Source organism: Delphinapterus leucas, chromosome 6 (assembly GCF_059928025.1).
Source record: "Delphinapterus leucas isolate spDelLeu-1000000601 "Yukka" chromosome 6, BTC_Dleu_Yukka2, whole genome shotgun sequence".
In the NCBI taxonomy this organism is placed as follows: Eukaryota; Metazoa; Chordata; class Mammalia; order Artiodactyla; family Monodontidae; genus Delphinapterus; species Delphinapterus leucas.
The window spans coordinates 93,121,347-93,148,120 of NC_143134.1; the positions used below are offsets into that span (position 1 = coordinate 93,121,347).

General features: G+C 41.1%; 1 protein-coding gene across 1 annotated transcript in view; it reads left to right on the forward strand.

Moving 5' to 3' along the window:
* NR4A3 (nuclear receptor subfamily 4 group A member 3) overlaps window positions 1-26,774 on the forward strand; it is a 37,633-nt gene that overhangs the window by 3,811 nt on the left and 7,048 nt on the right. Inside the window, exons 3-6 of the mRNA XM_022600254.3 lie at window positions 3,207-3,336; window positions 3,799-3,971; window positions 13,609-13,808; window positions 16,032-16,210. Of these exons, the coding sequence (XP_022455962.1) occupies window positions 3,207-3,336; window positions 3,799-3,971; window positions 13,609-13,808; window positions 16,032-16,210 (682 nt within the window). The remainder of the gene's footprint in view (window positions 1-3,206; window positions 3,337-3,798; window positions 3,972-13,608; window positions 13,809-16,031; window positions 16,211-26,774) is intronic.

Below are 26,774 nucleotides of genomic sequence, written 5' to 3' on the forward strand. Positions count from 1 at the left end.
TTTAATCCTCCTAGGAAGAGCTAGGACTCTAGACTCAAACAGAACTGATATTGAATTTTGGTCACCCACTAGCTATTTTTACTAACAGCTTCTTGAATGTTTAATTATCCTTGTTTCATAGATGAGGAAATGGAGGCTCAGGGAGGTTAACTGCCCCTGGACACACACTCAGAGAGTGAGATGGAGGCAGGATGCCAACTCATGTTTGCATGCCCTCTTCACAGCTCTGCAGCTGCAGAATAGACAGGGGCAGATGGTGGATGCAGTTTGGGGCAGCTTACTCTGTAGAAGATGGTAGCTGGGGTCTCATCATTCCACTCCACTTCTGTACCACACAGAGTGGGGACACTCTTCATTATCTCAGAGACCCAAAGGAGAATTTTATAGTGGGAGGGTCTTCAGCCTCCCCCTTATTTTGCCCAGGAGGATACTGAAGTCTAGAGAAGTGATTTAGTTGCACATGGGGACAGTTCCAGCTGGTTTCTCCTGACTCTTGAGTTCAGTGCTCTTCTCACCACTCAGGGGGAACAGGCCTTGTTCTCTTGCAGCTCTATTTTTGCTACTGACTCCCAGACTTCTTCAGACACTTAATTCTGTGCCACCCTCCCCACTCCTCACTCCCCTGGCTATTATGTCAGGCATTTGCAAACCCCTGAATGCTCAATAATCACTTCCTAGCCTTCAGTGCTGGGCAGGGTGGAGGGAGAGGAGAAGCTGGATGCTGATTGGATAATGAGGATTTGGGAGGCCAATAGGATGTCTCTGGAAGCATGCTGGAATTGGAGTCAGAACACTCAAATAGGAGTCCTTGATTTGTCACCTACCAATTTTATGATGTTGGGCATGACACTTCCTTCCAGGCCTCAGTTTCCCTATCAGGTGAATAAATTTCAGAGAAAGGCTGTGAGTATTAAATGAGAGAAATGTTTATGAAAGCACTTTATAAGCTTTAAAGGGCCATAAAAGAATAGTTCATTATAAATGAAAATAGAAACATTTATTTAAAAAATGCACATGTGTGCATTGGTATACATACCAACAAGCAACAGTTATTTTTGATCTGGAGATAGGAATCATGTGATTAATTTCTGCAGATAAATGAGAAGATGCTTGTGGAAGGATTTTGCAGTATGTTAAATGCCATACAGGAGGTATGCAGGATTATGATGTTTTAAATGTAGAACCATCGGTTTAGCCGTTTTTTTCTGTCTTAACTACTCAAGCTTTACTTTCAAGTAACTGCATTCCTTTAGCAGATTTGCTTTTTACAGCATTTCAGCGGAAATGCTGAAAGGCAGTGAAATGGGCAGCTGAAAGGGGAAAAAGAAAGAAAAACAAGAGAAGTATAAGTAATCCACAAATATAATCACCCCTGAATTGACCAAAATACAGGAGTGGTGATACATTCCTCGTCTAGAAATGTCAATTAAGTGTTCCCCAACAGCATCCTTCTTCTGCAGCAATATCTTGAAAACAAATCTATACTCGAAAGGGTAGGGGTAGGATAAGGGAGAACCACCCCACAGATCTGTTAATTAAGGGAACGGGAGCAGGTTTTACCCAGTGGCTTTCTACCATTAAATTGAATTCTTTAAAAATGTGACATGAAGTGCAGTTAATGATGGGAATTCAGTGATTGAACCATAACGATCTCTCCCTGTCCTTAAACTATTGTGCAGGCATACACAAAAGTGGGGATGGTTTGAGGTTATTGGGAAAACGTATACCTGAAGCAAAATGCCACCAGCACTGAAACTGGGATATCCTTGAGGACAATGGCAAGAAATAGAGTTTTTTTAATTACTTCATGTTCAATGAAAGAGAGCTTCATTTAGGAAACACAAGTTTCCTACCCTTACAAACTGCTGCGAATTTAAATGGTGGAAACCTCAGAAGTATGTTTGTGTTTTGGCAATTTTGCATTTTAAACTAAAATCACCTGCTAAAGCAGGGAAAATGTATCTGGCTTTAAATTTTATATAAGCAGTTTAGAAATGATCTCTTAAAATGAAATTAAAAGGTGATAGAGTGAAAACTGATACAAGGGGGTTGAGAACTGCTGAAAATTTAAAAAGATAGAAAGTAAATCTATTTAGAATTTTAGACACAAAATAGATCACCAATCCCAAATTACCTGGATTTCTTTTTTTTATGCAGCCCAGGCTTACCAAATAAATTCCAACTTTCTGCTCTATTTGGAGTTGAATAGATACAGGTAATTCCTGAATGAGTGGTAAATACACATCCATTTGCACAAATGTTTTTAATTTTTTTTAAAAAATCAAGCATTCTCTTATATTTAGAGCATAAAATATCCTTTATTATTTCTTCATGTTTCATTTTAAAATTATACGTGATTCTGAAGAATACAACATTATTTTATAACCAGGCCCAAGTTTTATGATACGTCTTTTACAGTATGGCTATTTTGATGTCCGTGTCAATAGTCATTTATGAAATAACCAATTAATGGGAATTTTCATTGAAAATATATGGCTCTCATATTCCTTCTTTTATCTCATTCTTTTTGTTTTTTTGGTTTTTTTTTTTCTTTCTTGGATGTGATAGCGGTTTTTAGTATCCCATTTTACGATTTTGCTTTCAAAAATGAGAAATGGACAGTTTACCATTCTTTTAAAAATAGAATACACTACACAAGCTGATTAAGTGATTTTTTTTGCATTAAAACATTATTTCCTATATGTTATAACTAGACAAGTCCTCGTTTTTGCTTTTTATGATTTCATCTCTATTGGGGAACAAAGCCAGTTTCTGTGATATTTGACTTACAATAGTGATATCCAGCAAAGTACATCCCAGATAATTTTGATTTTATTTTAATAAGGTCAGCAATAATCAGGGGAGTGGAACAAGTAGAAAATTGTTCCCAAAGGGATATTAAAAGTGAAGATAATCTAATCCTCCAAGGTATGATATGTTGACCTGGTAATTTCAGATATGATTTTATCATTCAGACTTGGGTGTCTCCTGAGACTTGCTTCAGAACAATCCGAGATGATTTTCATTGTCAGCAGCTAACACTAATAAAATTGTTTTTCCTGCAGGCTAGCGTGTTAGGAAATTAAATTTATCTAATTATACAAATTGCACTGTCGCTTTTCACATTGTAATTAAAATACATCTTGTCAGGTCCTACCTCTTTCCAGAAACTATTAGTTGACTATCTCTGTATTGTATTTCCTCAGAGAACAGTGCAGAAAAATGCAAAATATGTTTGCCTGGCAAATAAAAACTGCCCTGTAGACAAGAGACGTCGAAACCGATGTCAGTACTGTCGATTTCAGAAGTGTCTCAGTGTCGGAATGGTTAAAGAAGGTATGGGTATAATGCTTTTTGTCCAGCTTGCTTATAAATATTCTCAGATATCACTGAAAAAGTTAATGTTTACATTAGAATGGTGAAGTTTCCTAGTTTCCCTTTCTTTTCAACATTTTATTTTTATGGTGTGTATTTACATTCAAAAATATCTGAGGTCTACTTATTCTAATTTCTCAAAATCAATAGAGAGCCTGTGTACATACATCTTTGTTCTATTTGAGAAGGAGACTTTTAGGGCTAATTCATTACCAAATGTAAGTATGGGGTGGCTTTTATGCTGCTTGTTTCAACTCTTATTAAATCATTGTGTGGCTATTACTCCAAACTTATTGCCACTTTTAAATGGTTGGCATCGGTAATGATTTGCTCAACTGTAAAGTGTTTTGATTCCTTTTTGTGATTTATGGCTGTTCATGGATATCTTTGAAGACATTTTTTGTTTGTTTCTCTCGGTATCAGTCGTCCGTACAGATAGTCTGAAAGGGAGGAGAGGTCGGCTGCCTTCCAAACCAAAGAGCCCATTACAGCAGGAAGCCTCTCAGCCCTCTCCACCTTCTCCTCCAATCTGTATGATGAATGCCCTCGTCCGAGCTTTAACAGACTCAACGCCCAGAGATCTCGATTATTCCAGAGTAAGTTTTATGATGTCTTGCTCTTGAATGAATGATCAGGGTCTCTATTCATGATAATAGTAATAAGAGTGGATTGAATGACTTTGTGCCTGGCACTGTGCTCAACCGTTTTCATACCTTTTCTCTATTTTTCACTTCACTTAGCAATTCCAGTGCATCCATTGCACCAAACAATTTTTGCCTTATTGAATCTCTAAATGCCTTAACAAATGACCCTGACAGTGCTGCACCTGTCATACCCATTGTTGCAGGATTCCTGATGGTTGTGCCAAAGAAAATCTGCACAGGTGAATTACAATTTGTACATTTCTTTCATGCTTTAGACAAAGTGACTACTTTTTTATTCCATACTGTGACCAAACCATCTGGGTAAGCTTCAAGTTATCCTTAAACATTTTACCCAATTGCACCGGCATTGACTGACCTACTGCTTATACCGAGGGATTAAACCATTGATGGAGAGGAGCAAACACTGGCCTTGACATCGGGAGGTGTCAGGAGGACTGGGATGGAATGCTGCCTCTGCTGCTTCCTGCCTGTGTCACCTGGCTCCTGCTCTTGGCATTCTCATCCTTACAGTGGAGATGATTACAATATTTAACCTCAGAGGGATGTTTTGAACATCAGTCACACAGGAATGACGGTTGAGAACACATTTGAAAATTGTAAATGATTACCAGTGTTGTTATTTAAGCCAACCAAAATATATTAACACTTTTATTTCATATGGGATATAGTAAAATATCATCAGTTTAAACCCTGCAAATTCCCAGAAATTTGGATAACACAAAGAAGAATGATGAGGAAGGATTTTCTGAGCAAAGGTATAAACATTACTGGAAGGCAGTTTTAAAAGAGACTTAGAAAAGCAGACTTCTAGTAAGACAGGGTCTCACCAAAGAAGAAAAGAAAGGAAAAAGATCTCAATTATTGAGCAATTTCTACGTGCTAGGCATTGTGGTACTTTGTCTCATCTAACCATTGAAAGAAGCATGAACTGTACGAATGGTTAATCCCACCGTAAGACAAGAAAACTTAGAAACACAGTTTATGCACAGATAAGAGAGATACCAGTCCAGGGATCCCCAGTTGGTTGATTTGGCTTGGCAGCAGCTACCAGATCGCCCTCTCCAGGTCCAATCAGTATTTCAAACTTCTGGTTGAAGAGCTGGCCAAGAGTGTGAGAGTGTCTGCCATATGCCCTCCTTTTAGGCTGCAATGTTGACAAAAGTGAAGGGGTGATTTGTATATCTGCTGTGATCTTCCTTCCCTCATCCCCTCCCTCATTTTAGGTTGTGAAGCCTCCTCTCCACACTTGAGCACAAGACTTCATATGAGAAGCGTGGTAGACCCTTGGCATCAAAGGTTGAGGACTCTTACTCTGATTACAAGTAGCATCTCTTGACTGAAGTCAAGTCTCAAATAATAGTCTAACAGAATAATGCAGTGATTAAGGGCTTAGGTTTTGGAACCATGCAGGCCTCGATTAAAATCCCAACACCATCACGTACTAGCTGGGTGATCTTGAGCAACTGATTAAATCTGTTAATGCATCAGTTTCCTCATCTGTGTTATGGAGTAATAATAATAATATCTACTTCCCAGGGTTTAACAAGTTTAAATAAGATGATACTTGTCAAAGCTTTAGCACAGTGCCCTGTATGTTATCTCCTTGACCAAAACTTCTTATTCTATCCTTTGTTGAATGTCCTAATGAGTATAAACACTACACATGTCAGGTGCTATGTAGCAAAACCACTAAGGTAAGTGTTATGATCTCTCATAGATGAGATTAAAACTGAGAAAGGCTAAAGGACTGACTTGCCCAAGGTCACATAGTAATATGTATCAGAGATAGAATTAGAAGCCAAGTGGGCCCAATTTGGCCCCCAAAGTCTGTGCTCTTAAAACCATAATTCCTTGCATCTCTGGTTTCAGTGAGAGTGGGTGAGAGAAAAGCATTTGGGAATAAAAACTTTTCCATGAGGCAACTCTGGCCTTCCCTTATGCAATTCATCTGAATTAATGAAGCTTCTTGGCACTGCCTTCACTGAGGCTACAGGACACAATCTGACATTGTTCTGGGGCATTTGAAATCACTATTGATGGCCAGTCCAGAGGTTTAGTCCACGAAGTGATTTGGTGGGTTGGGGGGGCCCAAATTATCCAATTATTGGTCTACATGGCCTAATTAGTTATTCAGCAGCAAACCCTACCCCGTACTTTGAGTTGTCCCAGATGGGAACTGCCTCACAGTGAAAAATCAATCCACTGTGTTTGCTTGCTTCTGCACCATTCAGGGTGTTAGGCTGGAGTCATCATCCTCATCAACAAACATTTATCCAATTTAATTGTTAGCTTTGCCCAAAATAACAGATTGACCATGCCAGAGTCTGGGTCACACTGATACTACCTTTGGGGCCTGGCTCAATTTTGTAAAGCGTATTTATTTTAATTGCATTGTTTTGGAATTGGGTTGAACCTCATAGCTTGGATTCTCCTGCTTTTAGATAGCTTTACAAAATTATCAAAAATTGGACCCAAATCAATTAAATTAAAAGTCTTTTTTTAATAAAATACAGTGAGTTTTCATCAAAAACTTGGATGAAGGCAGAGAAGGCATGCTGATCACATTTGCAGATGACAGAAAGCTGGGAGGGATCGCTAATATGATGGATGTCAGTGTCAACATTCAGAGTGATTTCGACAAGCTGGAACAGGATGGGCTGAAACCATCGTGAAGAAAGGTCACAAAAATAAGTGTGAAGCTCAGCATTTAGAATTTTTTTAAATGGGAGAGCCTTGGCCTGTCAGTGGTTCATGTTAAGAAGATCTCAGGAGTTTATTCCATACACATTCAGTAAGAACCAACCAAGTGTGCAGTGGAAGGGAGGGATGCAAAATTAGCTTAAGCCTCAGTAGTAGAAGCATGGGACTAGAACCAAGTTGATGGTGTCCCACGGACTCTGTCAGTCCACACTTCAAGGATGGAGTTCAGTTCCAAGCTGGGATTTAAGAGGATGCAGTGTATGTGGATACACTGTTTCTGGAAACTCGAAAAGGATGGTTGGAGGAAATGGAAATACGTAGACAGAAAGGGAGAAGATTTGGCAGGATTAGGTCACACTTTGGCCCTGTCGTCAAGAGGACTGTTGCTCCCTAGGGCAGAACTAGAGGGTGAAGGAGGGGGCCCTTCCAGCTCACTCTGAGGACAAGGAAGAGCTCTCCTGGCTACAAGAGCTGCTGTGGAAGCGTGAGTTCATCAACACAAGAAGAAACTAAGGAGAACACATAACAGGGTTCCTCACAAGGAGAGAGGTTATTTTGACTGCTAATAATTTCCTTCCAACGCTAAGATTTTATGATTCTAGGGTTTACCTTACTGTCCCTAAATGCAAGTGAATATATATACATATACATATAAGAATATGTGTTGTTAAACAACTTGTTACTTCACAAGATTGAATTTGCTTCGTTCTCTTAAAAAAAAAAAAATTAACATAAAATGAATGAAGCAAAATGAATTTATTGAATGCCTACTTTGAGCCAGGCACCATCACATACATTCTTACATAATTTCACTTAAACCCAGTTTATGTGGTACAATTTATGGTTTCAGTCATTTTTTTAATGTCATTCATTGAAATTCAATTTTCATATTACCTTCTTCTTAAATTTTATTTATTAATTCATAGAACTGGAGGTGATCTTGAGGTCATCTAATCCAAAACCCATATTTCAGAAGAGTAAATAAAGGCTTAAAAAGGCTAAGTGGCTTGCCTAAGGTCAGTGGCAGAGCTAGGGTTAGACCCAAATCTCATCACTCAAAGTAATATGTTTCTCTTTCACCGTACTGCCACTTCTGTTTAATGGCAATATACTAGGTTTTTTTTAATAGAAGCTTTATTAGATTTTAAAAATTACAATAAGAGTAATTTATAAAAGGCAGACCATTTAGAAGTGAATAAAGTGAAAAATGAAAGTCTCTTCTTCATTTATTCCTGCCTAGTCTATATCATAGTGGTATACATAATTTTACCTTTTAAATAAGAATATGCCCTGTCAGTTTTGAGTCAGACAATTGGCTTGACCAAAACAATTTATTAAAGATGCTACCTTCCCCCAGTGAATCAGAGAAATGAGAAAATGTTTTCCAGGCAGGTATGTTCTAATCTTGTACCTGCCTCTGTGCCTTTAAGGTAGTAAGTGAGCATTTTCCTCGTTTGTGGGAAAGGGAGGTGAGGAGTTGTTCCAAGTCACAGAGGGAAGGGGGTTTTCAAGGCCAGAAAGAGGGCTCTTCACTCCGTGAAGCCTTCCTGGCTCTGGGAACTTTTCTTCTCCTTTGGGCCAAACTTCTCTCCTTCAAAAGTGAGCTCAGATCATTGTATATCAGTGCAGTCAAAACATGTCACATTTGATTTGTTTCTCCTTGAAATGTTGCTATTCTGTACCCCACAGTTGCCTTTAATGGAGCATTACAAGTATATATAGATACTGGGCTTGTGTTCAGAGCCTGCATAATTACTAATGAGAAAATGCACTTCACATCCTCATTAGTTGGTCATTTCAAGTATTTTCCAGCAAACTAGGATGTTTTCTGGTAATGGGTGTCACTTAGTATAGTAACAGACTCCAAATACAAGAGATACTGCCCAGATAAAACCAGGCACCAGCAAGTGGCATTTAAATATGTTAACAAGATAGCCTAAGAAACAACATGGTTGACACGTGTTAAACCTACAAAGTAAACAACATGAAGATTCTGCAAAGAGGGTGCTTTCATGAAGCTACTCAGAAGACCCTCTCAAATTGCCACCAACTCACTAGATGATTTCAGGCAAGTTCTGCCCCGCTGTAGGCCTCAGTTTTCTCATCTGAAGGCCGAGGAGATTGGACTAAATGCACTGCCATGATCCCTTCCAGCCTTCTCCTTCCCTGACCCTCTGATTCCCCTATGGGTACAGGTCTGCATTTCCCAAAGTGTGGTGCCCAGACTGCATGTATCAGAAGGAGTCAGCTTAAAATGCAGATTCTCGGGGCCACACGCAGGCCTACTGACTCAGAATTGGGGGACGGGGGAAGGCAGGCAGGAATCTGTATTCTAAAGAGGACCTTGGATGATTCTTTGGCACACTAAGCCTTGAGAACGATCGATATGGTTTAATAAGAACAACTCACTTTTACCTCGTATCTCCTATTTCCCAACTTTCTTGGGGTTGAGAAGGAATGAGCAATAGAGATAAGTTTAACAGAAAGTAATTGATTCATTTAACAATTCTCCCAGAGCAGTGGACACGTTATTGAACAAGATGCAGCTCCTGCCCTCATGGAGCTTACAGGCAAGTGAAGGAGACAGAAAGTAAACAAATATGTAACTGCAGTGATGCCATTGACGGGAGGAGAGGAGGGTTTTTTGGTTTTGGTTTGGTTTTTTAGAGAGGGGAGGCAATTAGATCAGAAAAGAAAAAATTGGGGATAAAATATATTCATTGCCACTTTTTAAAGTGTCACTTTTTAAAGTGTAAGAACCTAAGAATATGTATACATAGTTTGGCTCATAGAATGATAACATCTAAAATATAAAGAAATATAAGGACCCAGGGAAAAGTTACATTCTAAGTGGAAACAAAGTGTTCTTAGGACATTTTACATATTTAGCCTGGACTGACACCAAGGAAGAGCAAATAGCAGATTCCACTCTGCTATGAAAACATCACATTGCTAAATTTTAGGGCTGGTGTTCACCAAGGGTCTCACGTAATTCCCAAATAACTTATTTTAGGCCTAGGTTGTGGCTGAAATCTGACCTGTATAGCCATGGTATTGCCATTTGAAATGTGCCAACTCAATTTAGTTTAAATAGTATTCATTGTTTTTTGCAGCTCTAGATTCTCAATCTAAGTGCTTCGGAGAAATCTGCATTAGACATTAGCTATCAGTAAATGCAATATTGTGTCTTTGACTAGTGGTAAAACCTGATTATTGATTATTCATATAGGCTGGAATAAAAAGCATAAATAGGAAAAAAAGATTCATTTTTAAAGTCTTTCTCTATTTGGCCTATGTCTGATTAGAATGGTCAATAAACAAGTATTTCTAGATTTTTCTTTGGTGAACCCCAAAGCTGCTTATCCCAGAGACAGAGGGATGTAGGGGAGCACAGAGGCAGAGATGGGGGTCTGGTTCTTCCAACTCCACGTACAGTATTCCTTAGCGAGGTGTTTATAAATTGCTAGTCCAGGCAGAGAAAGACTCTAAAATGTTTTGTTCCATTTCTTTAAATCTTATGTTCAGTAGAGGGGATACTTGATTTGTCTTTTCCCCCCAGCAGTTGATGCTGACCCTCCAGTCACCCCCAAGTTACTGATGGCTCAGGCTGAATCCAGTTTGGCTCCAGAATTCTGAAACATGAACCAGAATCGCTGCAGGTGAAGCTCAGAGGGTCTGGCTGGAGTCTGGCACACAGGGCCTGCTGGCTTTCCTCCCTGCTGGACTCTATCAGAGAAAACAGCATACACAGGCAGCAACTGTGTGCAGGATGCATGAAATGTGAGCCCAGCAGGGGTGGAGGCCTGCAGAGGACCCTGGGGGAAAGCTAAGTGCTCTGGAGGATTCTGAGCAAATATTGGAAGCAGGGAGATTATTGAGTTGTGAGCCATGGTTTCAGGGACTTCAGTGCAGGAGAGAGCTGTTAGGTCCCATTCCTTGACATTCTTTAGTCTTTTTTTCTCCATTTAACACACTATTTTAAAACAACAATGCTGAATCAGTATCAAATTCTAGGCAATACCGTCACACCTGGTGTGATTAGCAACATTTAGAATCATCAAATGCAAGAGCCATCACATGGAACATTCACCAGGATAGATGATGATCTGGGCCATAAAACACACCTTAACACATTTAAAAGAATAGAAATCATACAGTGTCTGCCATCAATCCCACAAAGGAATTAAACTAGAAATCAGTAACAGAAAGATAGCTGAATGCAAGAGCCAGAAGGAATCAGCTAGTCTAGTCACTTCCAACTTCAGAGGCAGAAACAAACCCAGAGAAGTTAAGTGCCTTGTCTAGGGCTGCACAGCAAGTCAGTGCCAGAGTCTGGAGGAAGTCCCCATGACCTACTGCCTGATCCAACATTCTTTCCTCAACTCTGAATTACCTGGGAGTTTCACATGTAGTGCTGTCAACTTTCTAAAGGTGGTGCTGCCCTGAATTTCATCCTGCCCCTGGAGAGCATATGGAATTAGATTCATATTAGAAGAGAAAGTTTAAAAATAAAATCTTTTCTTTTCCACTCTCCTCCAGTTAATAGTATGTGTGCTGGAAGGAACTGGTGGGGAGTGTCTATGACACCAGTATCATGCTGTCATCCTTGAATATCTGTGGGAAGGATGACAGCTTCCTTCTCCTGGACTTTGCTTCCATGGTCCATTACAACACAGAACATCCAGGGCTTCACAGAATCCAGGCCCTGGGTAGATTATTGGGAACAGAGGAGCCAGGGATTTGAACTGGACCTGATATTATGGGATCCTAGAAAAAGTCAGGGCTGAAAATTAGAAACCTTTCAGTTCAACCCCTTCCCCCATTTTATAAATATGGAAGCTGAGGGACAGTGATAACTCCAAGTATCAAAACTGTTATCAGTATCATCACTGTCGTAATGTGTCAAACACGTTCTATGCATCAGGTCCTCTGCATGTATTATCACATTTAATCATCACAACAAAATGTTAAGGAAGATATTATCCCCATTTTACAGAGGAGAAAACTGAGGCTCAGAAAAGTGAAGTAATTTACCCCAGATAACTATAGCAGCAGAGCTACATTATTTCACAAATTAGGAGCCTAGACAAATCTAGGATCAAAGTAGCTTGGTTCCTTGTCTGATGTTTCTTTTGTTATTTCATGATGCCTCTTGGGAAAACACAAAGAAAAAAAAAGACCCAATTAAGACAAGTGCCTCATTTCCTCACACCTGTGTAGTTCTAGAGTGAGCACTTGGCTGCTTATTGGCTGTTTGTCCTCCAGCCAGGTTAGAGTATTGTTGCAAACCTAGGCACTCCCCTGACTGTTCTTTCATGGAACAATATTCAACAACAGTTTATTGAGCGTCAATTATGTGCCAGTCACTGTGTTGACAAAATATGGGACCAAATGAATGCATACATGGAGAACTCCAATTAAAGCAAAGCAAAATCCTTTTTAAAACTATCCTACAGGCCACCAGCTAGTAACATCAGACCTATTAACAGCTAGGAGGTGTAGGACTGGAAATCACAGAGCCATGTTTAAGTCTTGGCTGTACCACTGTTGGTTATGTAACTTGGGGAAGTGTATTAACCTTTCCAAGCTTCTTTGAGCCTCAGTTTCCTCATCTGTAAAATAAGGATTAAAATCCATGCCCTTTGAGGATCAACTGAGAGACACAAAAGCACACTCAGCTGTTTTCGTGTGAAGGCAATGACGTGCATATTTATATGAATGTTTTTGCTCATCTCCTAAGTCTGTGTTGTTGGTTGTCCCTTGATTATTATCTCGCTGTATCAATCTTTCCTGCCTGACGCAGGAAAGATTTTCCTCCAGTGATTCAAGCAAAACCCAGACTCTACCAGCATATCTAAAAGCCGTGTCGAGACTTTATCCCTGTTTGTACCTTTCTTCTCCTGGGGCCCTCTAGATCAATGATGTCCAATAGGGTGTTCTGCTGTGATGGAAGTGTTCTAAACACCTGTGACTATTGAGCACTTGAAATATGGCTAGTGTGACTGAAGAACGGGATTTTAAATTGCATTTAATTTTCATTAATTTTAGTAGCCGCGAGCCCTGAGTCTGATGGCACACAGCTGCCTGGGCCCTGCCAAGGACACACTCCTCCCCGACCCCTTCCTTGTTTGTTTTATCCCTCAGAAATCCACCTGCAGCAAGCATCCATCTTCTCGTATTGGTTAATTCCGTGATTCTCAAACTTCACTGTGCATGAGAATTCAACTGGAGGTCTTGATAAAACAGTTTCTTGGGCCTACCCTCAGAGTTTCTGATTCTGTAGGTCTGGGGCAGAGCTGGAGATTTTCAGTTCTAACACATTCCCAGGTGTTGCTGTTGCTGCTGGGCCAGGGGCCACAGTTTGAGAACCAGGGGTTAATTAAGCATATTGTTTGGAGACAGCTGTGCCTTAGGGAATCTGTGGATGCTGGAGGCCCATGCAGACACAAACCCCTGGGGTAATGGTTCTCAACACAGCAGCCCTTTGGAATCACCTGGGGAGCTTTTAAAATTCCTGATGACCAGTCCCGATCCCAGACCAGTTAAATTAGAATCTCTGTGGATATGACCCAGACATGAGTGTTTTTTTAAAGCTCCCCAGATGATTGCAGTCAGGATTGAAAACCACTGCACTAATGGGACTTAAGCAAATTTCATTGCCTATTAAGTGGTAACAGAATCCACTCTATCTATGTCACAGGGCTATTGTGAGAATCCGATGAGTCTGTGAATGCAAAAAGGTTTTATAAACTGTGGCACCTAAAAGTAAGGATTTAGGTGTTGAAAATCTTGGAAGAGCCAAGCTGCAAATGATGCTGTTATCCCTGTTGGATTGAGGTAACGCCGCTATCTGTGGTTTGCATTCTAGTACTGTCCCACTGACCAGGCCGCTGCAGGCACAGATGCCGAGCATGTACAACAGTTCTACAACCTTCTAACAGCCTCCATTGACGTATCTAGAAGCTGGGCAGAAAAGATTCCCGGATTTACTGATCTCCCCAAAGAAGATCAGACATTACTTATAGAATCAGCCTTTTTGGAGCTGTTTGTTCTCAGACTTTCCATCAGGTAATTACTTTTATTTTATCTTCCTCAGTCCACTCCTTCCTTTGAAGAAGTTTGAAACCTGCTGTGTTTGTAACTAAGTCAGCAGTGAAAAGTTTGCTCAAGGTGGACATATGAAATATGACCAGGCATTAAAAAACTGAGCAGTGGGTGGAGCCCTGGGCTGGCAGCCGGGACTCCTGGGTTCTAGTCTCAGTTTTAATACAGACTTGCTCTAAGACCCTGAGCAGGTCACTTGCCTCACCAGAAATTTAGTTTCCTTCTTTGTAACATGAGAATGTTGGGTTTGGTGTTCTCTGAAGCCCCTTGTAGCTCACATTCTGTGATTCCAGGAGGATTCTCATGGTGCATAAAGTATTTCCTGGGAGCAAGTATTTGCTTTGAACATTGCATTTACCTCCCAAGTTTCTATTTAACAAGTTGCTGTTCTCGTACACCAGATGGGGCGCTGAAGAGTTCCCACAGCTTCTCAACCCCCAGTGTTTACTCCAAGAGAATAGCTTCTGGATCAAAAGATTTGGTTCAACTTATGACACTCAATGACACCAAACACAAAAAGGAACTGATTTGTCTAAAAGCTAGAACCTGGGATCTAAGCTTCTCTCTTAAAGTCCACATTAGCATTTTAAATTTCATCTTCCTTGCTTCCTTTTAGTTATATATTTATAGGAGATGGTACCAACATTTTACCAGTTTTATAGGAAAAATCATCACCTTTCCCCTCTTTGTCTTCCCTACCACCCCCTCCCCAGTTTCATACCATACTACCAGAAACTCTCACTTAAAGTGCAAATTCCCATGCCTCATTCCCAGCTATTTCGGTTTGGATCTACCTTGAAGGAAGTCCAGAAATCTGCATTTTTAAGTCATGCTCCAGCGATTCTGATGCCGGTGTTCTGAGGTCTGGGTTTTAAGCCCTGAGGGTGAATCATTCACTCCCGTGCGTCCCTCTGTGGAGGGATCTGTGGGAGAGACTGAGGTGGAGTTACTACTAGACTGCCAGTGGTTAGCATAGTTACAGTCCTGTGTGTGCAGGAGCCACACTGAGCCAGCAATGTGACTACCGTCTATTAGGCAGGCAGCAAAGGTTTAAGTAGGTGATAAGCTCCATGAGAGCAGGCACCATAGAGGCCCTATTTACCAGGTGTTCTCCAGTGTCTGGCTAAGGAACGGCACAGGCTTTGTGCTCAGGAAATACTTCCTGAGTGAATGAACGAATAAAGCTGTTCATCCAAGAAGCACAATTAAAGAGACATTAACTTGTTAATGGAGAAGGCCAAGAGAGAGAAATATGTGGCAAGAGATTTGAAAATTAAAGGAATTTATGAGTAAGGTAAAAGGACCGCCTAGAATTCAGAATTAGTTACACCTGACACTTATAGGCCTCTTATATACCAGGCATTGTGCATGAGCTTTCAAATCCTTTATTTCATTCAATTCCCACAACATTCTTTGGAGGTAGCAATTATAATTCCTGTTTAATAGATAAGGAAGAGGAAACTCAGAAAGATTAAAGGAGTGCCCAAGGCCCCACAGCGAAGCGGTGCTCACTAGAAGTTCCAGGGCACCTTTCATTAGAAAAGAATGGGATGACTATGGACATAATATAAACTATCTGGATGGGTTGAGAAATAACCCTCTACAGCCCCACTGTTTAAAGCAGAGAATGTAATACAAAATAAGGACTCTTTTTATTTTAGACCACTGTTAGTTTGTCATTGATTTCTGGCGCTTGCAGGAACTTGGTGTTTTTAGAGTCTGCACAATGGAATTTTAGTGTCTAGCCTCGGGCCTTATCAGTTTTTGACATTTAAGGAAATGAAAGGGAAGTTGAAGGAGCGAAGTGCGAAGGAGCACTGAAGGGAACAGTCTCGTGTTCACTGCAGAGAGTACTGGGCACTGGGCTTCACTCCCACCATCCATGAGTCCCAGGATGAGCCAGCAACTGCTTGTAGCAATAAGAGAGCAGACACCCTACCCTGAGCATCCCCAGGGCTGAGGCTCACCAGGGAAGTCAGCAGGCACCTGGTGGTGGTTGTTTATCCCAGGAGCACAGTCTTGTTCATGGAGGGCATCTGGGCAGGTTTCACAGCACCACGCTGGGTTTTGGATGCTGCCCCAAGACTGTATGGGTGCCTGTGTGTTATGCTGTTATCCCACTGGACAGACTGAACAGACCTATTTAATGTGTCTCTGTCCCTCACCCACCACGACTTTCTCTCGTAGGTCAAACACTTCTGAAGATAAGTTTGTGTTCTGCAATGGACTTGTCCTGCATCGACTTCAGTGCCTTCGTGGATTTGGGGAGTGGCTCGACTCCATTAAAGACTTTTCCTTAAGTTTGCAGAGCCTGAACCTTGATATCCAAGCCTTAGCCTGCCTGTCAGCACTGAGCATGATCACAGGTAAGCACCACACTGCTGTGACTTGAAGGGACTGTGTCCCCCTCTCTCTCCTTTCCTGGCTTATGGTAGATTCTGGCTTTGGCTGTCACACACACACAAGAAATTAGGAAACTGATTGCCACTTTGCTGAAATCTGCTGTTCACCCTAGTTTAAAACAAGAGACAGGGACTTCCCTGGTGGCACAGTGGTTAAGAATCCACCTGCTAATGCAGGGAACACGGGTTCGAGCCCTGGTCCGGGAAGATCCCACATGCCGTGGAGCAACTAAGCCCATGCGCCACAACTACTGAGCCTTGCGCTCTAGAGCCCGCGAGCCACAGCTACCGAAGCCCATGCGCCTAGAGCCTGTGCTCCGCAACCAGAGAAAGCCCTTGCACAACAATGAAGACCCAATGCAGCCAAATATAAATTAATTAATTAATTAAAAAAAAAACAAGAGACATACACCTGCAACTTATTGTCACGAACTTCCAGGAAAGAGGATTCCCAGTCTATTTGGTTATTGTCAACAAACCCTATATATGAAAATCTAAGTTTCCACAGGACCTCTGTGGGCAGTTGGACTCGCTGCTTCAGGGTTATTTTTACAGGGAGTTTTGAAGGAAGATTACCTTAACCAGCCTGTTCCTGTGGGGCAGAGGGACGAGTCTTCCCCTTTCCCCAGTCCTTGGCTGGTAACCCAAAGTAAAACCAAAGAACTGCACGCACATAAAATACACCTTTATTTATTTACAGCTTTATTTAGCAACTTTGATTGGCAGAGGACTGAGGAAAATGGATATTCATATAAAGCAAAAATGGTTTAACTCAACGATTTTGAAGGGTTAAAAGCAGAAGCCTAAAATATATTCAACTTCTTTGTTATGCCGTTCTCCCCCTACGTGTCTCTCCCTCTCTATCCTTTGGGAGATAAAGGATTCCAAGGCAGAATGAGAGAGAAAGAGAAAGGCACATTGGGTAAGAGAGGGGATACCATCTCCCTGTGGCTGCTGGAGGCCGCAGGCCCCAGCTCCCCTTTGCCCCTTTACACTTTCAGAGTTTCCTGTTCGATCTCATCCTTCTTGATCAAACAGGGGCCTGGTGAGACAGTGACAGTAGATGGAGGCTCCAGAAGAGGCTAGCCAGACCAGGGGTGCACCTCCCATCCTTTTCGTCAGACCCAAGTACGGGCTAGGCCGTTGGACTGAGGATTAAATTTCAGATTCTTGCTACACTCTTGGCCGTGGAAAACATGTTTTTCAGGCAGGTGATGAGTTTCACAGAGGACCAGATGCATCCTGTGGCACAGATGGGCCCTTCTTTCTGATGCATTGTCTATATGCACCTTCTTGGGACATCTGTTAGCTAAAGTGAGATGTGTCTGAGTACCTTAAGAGGCTAAGCTGGTTCATCATTTAATGGTTTACGTGAAGGTCAAGAAGAGTAAAAGCATGTGCCATGGGAGGAATAGGACACTAGCATGTTCCCTTAGTATTCCAAGTGGAACCTGACTCCTCCTGGTCTTTGATCCTAGATGAGAAACTCCCTTCTTTTGTGAGGGTTCCAGAGACTTCCAAGGGAGCCATTAACAAAACAAAAAGAAACTCTGTCTCCAAGAGTATGGATTTGATTAAGGGGGCTTTCAAATGGCAACGTAAGGGAGCACCTAAAGAAAATAAACCCATTTAAGGCACAGACATATTTCTCCAGCAGTACTGAAATGAAATTGGCTCAAAGGCTACCTTTCAACTAAAGCTCTTCAGTTCAATTTTAAAACCATTCACCTCTTCCTAGGACAGTTAAACCTTCAAAACTAGAAAGTATGAAATTTAGTTAATTTAGAAAAACAGACACAAAAAGTAGAGCCAGCCTTTGCTTTCCGTGAATAAAGCCAGCACATTGCCATGTCTCTATGGAAATGGGTTTTGAGTCTAGTATATCAACAAGTGTCCCCTGATCTAGGTACTCTGCTGCAAGTCAGTGGGTTTTCAGAGATGATAACACACATCCCTAGAGGAGATAGAATATGCAAAAGAATCCATGTGATACAAGGTGCTGAGTGCTATGGTGGGGATGTGAGAGTGGGTACAAAGTGCTGAGAGACCCATGGTAGGGGGTGGTCTTCTCAAAAGAGGTAACATAAAAGAGTCTAAAAAAAGAGTGGATATATGTATATGTATAACCGATTTGCTTTGCTCTACACCTGAAACTAACACAACACTGTAAATCAACTATACTCCAATAAAAATTTTTTAAAAAGAAGTAAATATGTCCAAACCAGGGGAAAAAAAAAGAGGTAATGTGAGCTGGTCTTTGATAAAAGCTTAGGATGTCTCCAGGCTAAAATGGAAGGAGTGAGAATTCTAGGCATAAATAAAAATGTGCTAAAGCCATTGAAAATATGGCTGTCATACGTTTCAGGAAGGAAATGTGTAAAAAAATAGAGTGATGGGAAATGAGACTGGTGTGATAGGTTAGGGTGGGGCAGGGCATGAAGAAGCTTTTACACTTAGGTGAGAAGATTGGGGGTTATCTTGAGAGCAGTGGGGGATCCACAGAGATGAGCATCATGGCCAGGCTTGCATTTTAGAAAGGTCTACCCTGATGGCTGGTTTTGAGCACAGATTTTAGCAGGAAAGAGACTAAGAGGGAAAAGGGCAGTCCAGGTGTGAGAGTTGTGGTTTAAGAGGAGGGCCCGAGGCCTACATCTTTTTTTTGTTTTACCCTTTAAGTAGAAATTAATAGACAACAATGAGGTCACAGTATGCAGGTGCCAGGCAATCCCAACCTGGAGAGATCGGCAGTTCAGTGCACGGAATACAAACTAGGAATTAGGAGAAGGTGGTTGCTAGTCTTGTCTCTGCCTCCAGTTTACTGTGTGTCCGGCAGTTATAGCTGCTCATCCACTGCCTATCTATGTAGAGGCATGCTCAGGGAGGAAGCAGTTTGGCATGGCAGAAATTGCAAGGATTTTGGAGACCACCATCCCCAGGTTAGAATCTGGGATCACGTGTTTAATAAGTACGTACTATTGAGAAATGCATTTCTCTGAACTTCAGTTTCCCCATCTGTAAAATGGGGGAAATAATATCTATTGCCTCAGGTGGCAGTAAGGATTACAGAAAATTAGGTTTGTGATGTAGGTAAACTGGATTCAGAATAAGCACTCTTATCCACTTACGTTCCATCCTGGAGGGATGGTAACAGGGACTCCCTCAAATGAGGCACACGCCTGCCCCTTCTGCAAACCCTAGGTGGTCCAAAATCAAACTCAGTGTCATGAGGAATCAGGTGGTGGCCTTAGAAGCAGTGTGTTTGGTGAATATCTCTTTGGATGCTTGAGAGAGGCTCAAAGAAGGACAGCGATATTAAAGGAATTCAGCTGCAGTTACTGGGCACTTACAATGGGCCCGGTCCTTGATGGGCTGTATCCAGATCCTGTGCTCAGTCCTGCAGCCTGTGCAGAGCCGGGTGTTACAGGTGCTGTGGTTATAACACACAAGAAAAAGAAGCCCTCTTCTCTCATTTCTGGATCTCACAGAACTCTCTTTGTGATTTGCTGGTTCGGAGGGGGTTTGAAATGTGTGAAAGCATCAGGAAATGGCAGAAAAGGCAATGCCTGAGCAACAACAGTGCACATTGTTGTGGATATTAATTTTCATTTGAATATGGGCTACCCTGAAATCTTGACTTCTAAATAAGCTCCATTGACCATAACGGTGCTTGTCGAATATCAGTTGGGCTATTGACAGAAGAAAATTCATCCCAAAATCTTCTGCTCCAAACCACACAGAACTCATGAAAAGGAAATGGGGTCTTAGACATTTAACCAGTCTTGCTTTCTAGGAAAGTTATGAGAATCTGGACAATATTGGTAGCTTGTACAAACATGACTTTGTTTCCTAATTCTTTTTTTCTCCTCTTCCTCCACCCCTCTATATGTGCCCTGGTGAAAAACTAGGTGGTGAGGTGGGGCAGGAAATGGTTTCTTTCAGATCACTCTCCTTTCGCACAGTGAAAGGGAATTCCCCACAGTTGTGGTTGTCAAATGTTTTTAGGCCCTCAGTTCATCTACCCTTTTCTAGTGACATATTCCTGACATAGGAGTAATGGAAACGCTTTGCTTCTGATGGAATATCAATGAGGTGGTATCTAGTTGCAGTTAATTATGTATAACAAGTAAGAAGCCCCCCAAATAGAAAGTTAGTGTGGAATTACTATTTTATAAGTATCCATTCACTGAGTAAATACTGAAGACCTACTATATGTGGGGCATGGTGGCAGTCCCTAGGGATGCAAAGATGAGTCATGTGTGAATTCTGCTGTCAGAAAGTGTATGGTCTACTAGGAAGTCATATATGATGATGATGTAGTGAACTCAGTGTGTGGTGGTGAGTGCTCAGGTCCTTAAAAGTGCAGGGGAAGTTCAGACTACTGCTAGCACTTTGCAGGTGAAGAAAAGTGGAGGTGCTGGTCATGAATAGCTTCCCAAGGAGGTGGTATCAAGAAATGAGACCATTTAGAGGAAGGACATTCCAGACAGAGGAAACAGCATAGCAAGGGCATGGCAGTGGAACACTTCAACACATTTTGGGGCAAAGCAAGTAGGGTGGAGTTGCATTATGTATCTTTTAAATCCTATATATAATCTCAGTAGAAAGAACAGAAGAATTAAAAGAGTACAAGTTATTACATTTGATGATTCTATGTCTTTGGATGAGCGTGAGAGAGAAGACATGAATCTACTGTGGGCCGTGGTCTCTCTGCTTCTGGTGGTGAGAGCTGAGAGTGTGTCCTGCACTTTGGGGAAATGTAAAGAATTTTCAGGAGAAAATATTGATTCTATGTAATATTTACCTTATGGCCTAGAATTATGACCTAACCTCAGAGTAAAATGCATTTTCCATATAGTAAAAAGGGAAATAAGATTGGAAAGGCAATTTTGGACCAGATGGTGGAGGGAACTTGAGTGCCCAAATGCCATTTTGCAAAACACTACACTAAAAGAATGTTCCCCGTGGCTTTCTTTCCCTACTCATGTCTTCCGTCAGGTAGAAAATGCTCTTTTCTTTCTGTAGTCTTTTTCTTTGTCTTATTGGAACATGAATTCTGAGACTGAGGAGGAGGCAGAAAGCAATGAAACAGTGACATGGCAGAACCTGGCAGGTGGCTGATCCTGCCACACCCTCTACCACCTGTCTTCCCAGAGCTCCACTGTTCTCTCTAAATGGTTACCTGGTTACTCTGTTTTTATATCACATATAGCCATCGGCTACATTGCAAGGAAAACTAAGTGTAAAACTTGGCAGGGCCATACTGTTTTTTTTTAAAGGTAGTGGAGAAAGGTTATCATGAGGTTTGGAGATTGGAGAGCTGAGTTCAAGTCTTCACCCTGCTTACTTCCTAGCTCTGCAAGTTTGGGCAAGTTCCTTACCCTCTCTGAATCTCAGTTTTGTCCTTTTTCACAGGGATAATAATGTCTACTTGTAGGTTCCTTGTAAAGATTGAATGAGCTAATGTATACTTTGCAGAAAAAAATATTAGACAAACCTTTATTATTATTATCCTAAATGGTAGGAGTTTTACTTCCAGGAAGAGCTAGCTGTTCTAAGAATCCATAAAAATGTTGATGCATCCCTACAATTGTTTATGCACATCACATTAAGCAATTTCTTTGTGTCTTTCTTTTCCAGCTAGACCCAGGGTTTCTTAAGGGCAGGGAAAGTCTTATTCATCTTTAAAATTACTTTAGCATTGAAAGGTGTCTGGCACAAAGCAAATATTGGTTGAATGAATGGGTTAATTGTGAATAGCAGAAAGTTTCCCAAATTAGGAAAATCTGAATTATTTATTTTTAGCTCACCACTTTGTTAGTAGAAAATAGTTAGAATTCCTGAGAACTACCTTATTTCAATTCAGATTGACTCAGTAATATTTATTGAGCATCTTCTATGTGCCAGGCATAAAATCCCTTACCCTCCAAGAGTTTGTGGTCTCCCTGGGGAGACAGACACCTGCTGTAATAGATCAAAGACAGACAGACAGACTGAAAAGCACTATTACAGCCTGAGCACAGGTTGCTGACCGACTTGTGGTTTCCTGATCAGCGTGGGCTCAGTGTCTCTGGGACTGCCTGTCAGTAAAGGATGTTATTATGACATGAGAAGTAGCAGTGAGATGACTTCCCAGAGAAAGAAGTAGAGGTCCGAGCAGGAAGTTCTGTTTGTTAGTTGGTGTTTGAGTTACACACACATCTCTCCCCAGTTGCTCTCCTCTCCTTCTCCTTTGGCTGGACCTGTATTATTGCTGTTGCTGGGTTGGCCTGTGTGGAGACCCGCTCAAAATCAAAAGTTGCTTTTCCTTATTGAGGCTCCTGATGGTATCATCACCCCTTTCCTCATTCCCTGATCCTTGCCATGAGGAAGAGGATTTGGCATTTCTTGTGTGGGTCTAAGAGGCAGATCTGGAAACTGTAGGAAGGCAAAATTTAGCTCAACATAAGAAAAACTTTCTAAAAGACAGAACTATTTGAAATTGGAATAAGCAACCATGGACAGTGAGTTCCTGCCTTGGGGAGTGAGGTTTACAAAACAGAGACTAAATGAACGCTAGTTGTAGACTGGGTCAAACATCTTATGGGGACTGGGGTTGACTATAACAGACCACCTCCAGCTTTCACGTGCATGCAAATCACTGAACATCTTGTTAAATTGAGGGTTCTGATTAGGTAGGTCTCTGCAAGACCTGAGATTCTAACAAGCTCCCAGGTGATGTTGGTGCTGCTGATCTAGGGACCACACTTGGGTAGCAAAGACAAGGGAGCCTACTGGTAATTAGGATTCCATGAAATTAACAATAACTACCATTTTATAATACTCAGTGCGAGGCACTGTGCCAAGGCCTCTGCCTGTGTTATCTGTCTAATGTTCTTTAGTAAGTAGATTTGGAAGGACCTGAGATGGGTTACAGCAGAGATGGGAAGCAGAGAGACCAGTCAAAAGCTATTAAAACAATATAGGTAACAGATATTGAAAACCTGGTCCAGAGGCAGTGAGACTGAGAGAAGATAGGTGCAAGGAACATTGCAGAGATAATAATCAAAGTTCTTGCAGTGGATTAAATATGAGCCGGGGAGAAAAATGGTTAGAGATGATTGTGAGAGTGACGGGGAGGATTGTGGAATCATTAATAGGCCAACTCAGAAGTGGCTGATTTGAAGGAAAGTTGAAGGGAAAGTTGAGCTGGGGACGTGGAAGATACTTGCTAATATTTATTAAGTACTTACTGTATGCCAGGCATTGTTCCAAATACTTCACATGTCCTAATTCATCTAATTCTCACAACAACTCATGAGGCAGGTACCATTATTAGCTCTATTTTATGAATGTGGAAACAGACCCAAAGTCACCCAGCTAATAAGTGATAGAGCAAGGCTTTACATCCAGGAAATCTGGTTCCAAAGCTTCTGATGTGGTAGGTTTTAGAGTTTGTTAAGTTCTTTCCTGTTGTTAGCTTCTTAATAACTCCCAACTTGTATATTTATTCTGAGCAACCCACCTGTTTAGTATTCATTTAATATAGTTTACAGGTCCCTCCATGAACATATTCACTTAACAGATATTTATTGGGTATCTCCTATGTAGTAGGCTTGGTGCTGGAGATACAACGATGAGCAAGTACAGTCTATGCCCCCATGGAGCTTACATTTAATGGAGGAGGAGGCAATTGTCGCAAAAATATCTGATTTCAACCTGATATCATTCAAAGGGAAAAAATAGAGAAAATGCCATAGGAGAACATGATCTAGACTGGGAGTAAAAAGGGAAGCTTCCCTGAAGAATTATTTGATCTGCAATCTAAAGGATGAATAGATGTTAACTAGGTGAAGAGGGAAGAACATGAACACAAACCTAAATAGCTTTATTATTTCACTCAATCAGTCCCTCCCCCTCTCTCTCCATCTCTCTCTCCCTGTTTCCTCCCTTCTCCCTCCCTTCCTCCCGTCTCTCCTCCTCCCCCCTGCCTGCCTTCCTCTCTCTCCTAGCAGAGATGTCTATGGCCTGGATAGCCAGAATGAACAGGAACCCAGCAGTGTCTTTAGATACTAACACCACACAGGTTAGGAGTGTGGTGTGTTGTCTGTCTGCTTTGTTCACTGCTCTAACCCCAGTGGCTGTAACATTGCTTGGCACAGAATACATACTCAAATATTTGTGGAAAGAAGCAATTAGTCAATTAGCTAATTAGGTACACGGAAAGTAGGAGAGAGTTACAGGGAGGCTGAGTTAATCTCAGGAAGAGGAGGAACATTCTAACAGTGTTCAAGGCAACCGGGTACAATAGAAATATCTCTGGACTTGGTGTGAAGGAAATTAGCCACTTGTTCATTTTGACCAATGGGCAAATCACTTAACTCTCTGTGCCTTAGCCTTCTTACTCATTAAATAAAGATCATCTTTGTCCTGCCTAATTCACAGAGTTATTGTGAGGGTGCAGTAAAATAATCTAAGTAAAAATGTAATGTAAAGTGCTATTAAATATATTTTTATTATCAGGGTGTAATAGTGAACTGCCAGTTCAGCTGGTGCCAGGTACTGTCTTTGTGATATCTCATAGTGGGAATTCTTGTCTTAGGAGAAAGTTTGAACTGAATAACTCAAATTCTTTCCAATTCATGTATTCTACGGTTATGACATATAAATCCATTATGTAACCATTTCTATAAGTTGTATTTTAAAGTTTTGAATACATAAAGCTGAGTTAAAATACTGAAGTATTGGGTAAAAATGTTGTAGATCAAAATGCAGAAAATACTGAGAAGTTTGTTTTATTTAGTGGTGGACAAAGATCTTAAGCTGAAATCTGTATATAATTCTCTAGGGAGGGGGAAAATCCGAATGTCTGATTTCCCCTAGAATTTATGAACTCTCTGTATGTCAGCTCTGCAGCCATGTTTACCAAGCTGCAAGATGAAAGGGGGTCCCTTAAACTAAAATGCCAGTGATTGGGGTTTTAAGGAATTTCAAATTACTCGGAAGGTCCCAGACACTTAGTGACTCCCAAGAGATTTGAAAATCTTGCTGACTGCTGGCAGTAGTTTGCCTGGAGACTGAATTTTATCTCAGCCCTTTTGAAAGAGTGAAGAAGCCACAAATCCAGTAGCTGTTCAAAACAACAAAGAAGGTGCCCTTGGCTTCTAACGGGAGTGTCTCTGAATTCCTCAGGGAATTCCAGGCCTAGGCTTGATCCAGCTGGCAGCAGGTATCGATCTCCACTTGAATTCACTGAATAAATAATTGGTTGCCATAGTTATCGAGCAGTCACAACTGGTTGGAGAGCAGGGAAAACTCCGAGGCACCTTCTGTGAGTTTGGCCATGAGAAAGTCTGGTTACAAGGTTCCATAATCAACCCCCTCCTGAAATCCAGCCCACACATTGCTCAGTTTCTTTATCCTGATAATGAACATGGGATCTTGAATATAGTGCAAGGCATGAGGCACAGAAAGGAAGGGAAAGCTTAAATCAATGGATCGGTATTTTATTCTGGGAAAAGCATCTCTCCCTGCATTATGAACCTAATTTGATATATTTCAGTATTTAATAGAATTTGCTATCAGCAAGATGACTGTTTGATCGTGTTACAGCAACTAGAGGGGTTCTCAGAGGACCAAATCCCAGTTTGTTCTCTTTTAACATTGTTTATTATACCAATAGCATTAACCTGGATATTTAAAAGAAAGGAAAAGAGTTATCTGACAATCTCATGAATATTTTCACTTTTCTGTTTCCTTTCATCCTTCTCTATATGCAGAAATACTTTTTACAGGGATGGAATCACAGCTTAGATACCATTTTATATTCTAATCTTTATTTAATGTGATATTATATATTTTGCCATGTCGCTTCACAACCTTCATATTTGTCCTTTTTGATGTCTACAGAATCTTCTATTATGAGAACATACCATTTTTCACTTAACAGTTCCCCTATTCTTCTTCCCTTTATCTTTTTCCATTTTTTAAAATAGGTAATGCTACCCCAAATGTCTTCATGCATATAGTCTTATTCTTCTGTTCAGTGTTTTCTTCAGATAAATTCCCAAGAATGGGATTACTTGGTCAGAGGCTACGAACATTTTATAGCTCTTGAAATTTACTGCCAAATTTGCAGCCAGCTTTTTTGCTTTTGGGGGAAAATAAAACTTTAGGCAGAGCACCATTGCAGTTGAAGTTCACTCTTGAGTGCTTCTTCTGAGACTAAAACAAGGGGACTATGTATTTAGTAAAGATAAACCATAGAGGACAGCTTTGCACCTGGGCTGATTAGTTAATAGCTTCCGAGGGGAAAGCAAAATCCTGCACTGCAAAGCTTGGGAGTCAGGGGACTTTATCTCCTTTGTTTGACCCTGCAGCTGCCAGCCATTTGCCATGTGTCAGGTATTGTCTTAGGGGCTGACTGTGCCACGCATGTAGCACTCTACAGTTGGCAGAACACTTTTATGTAGCATCTTCTTAGCTGAACCTCACAATAAACCATGGAGGCGAGCTTTATTATAATCATACTTTTTCTTTCAATTCATTGTGT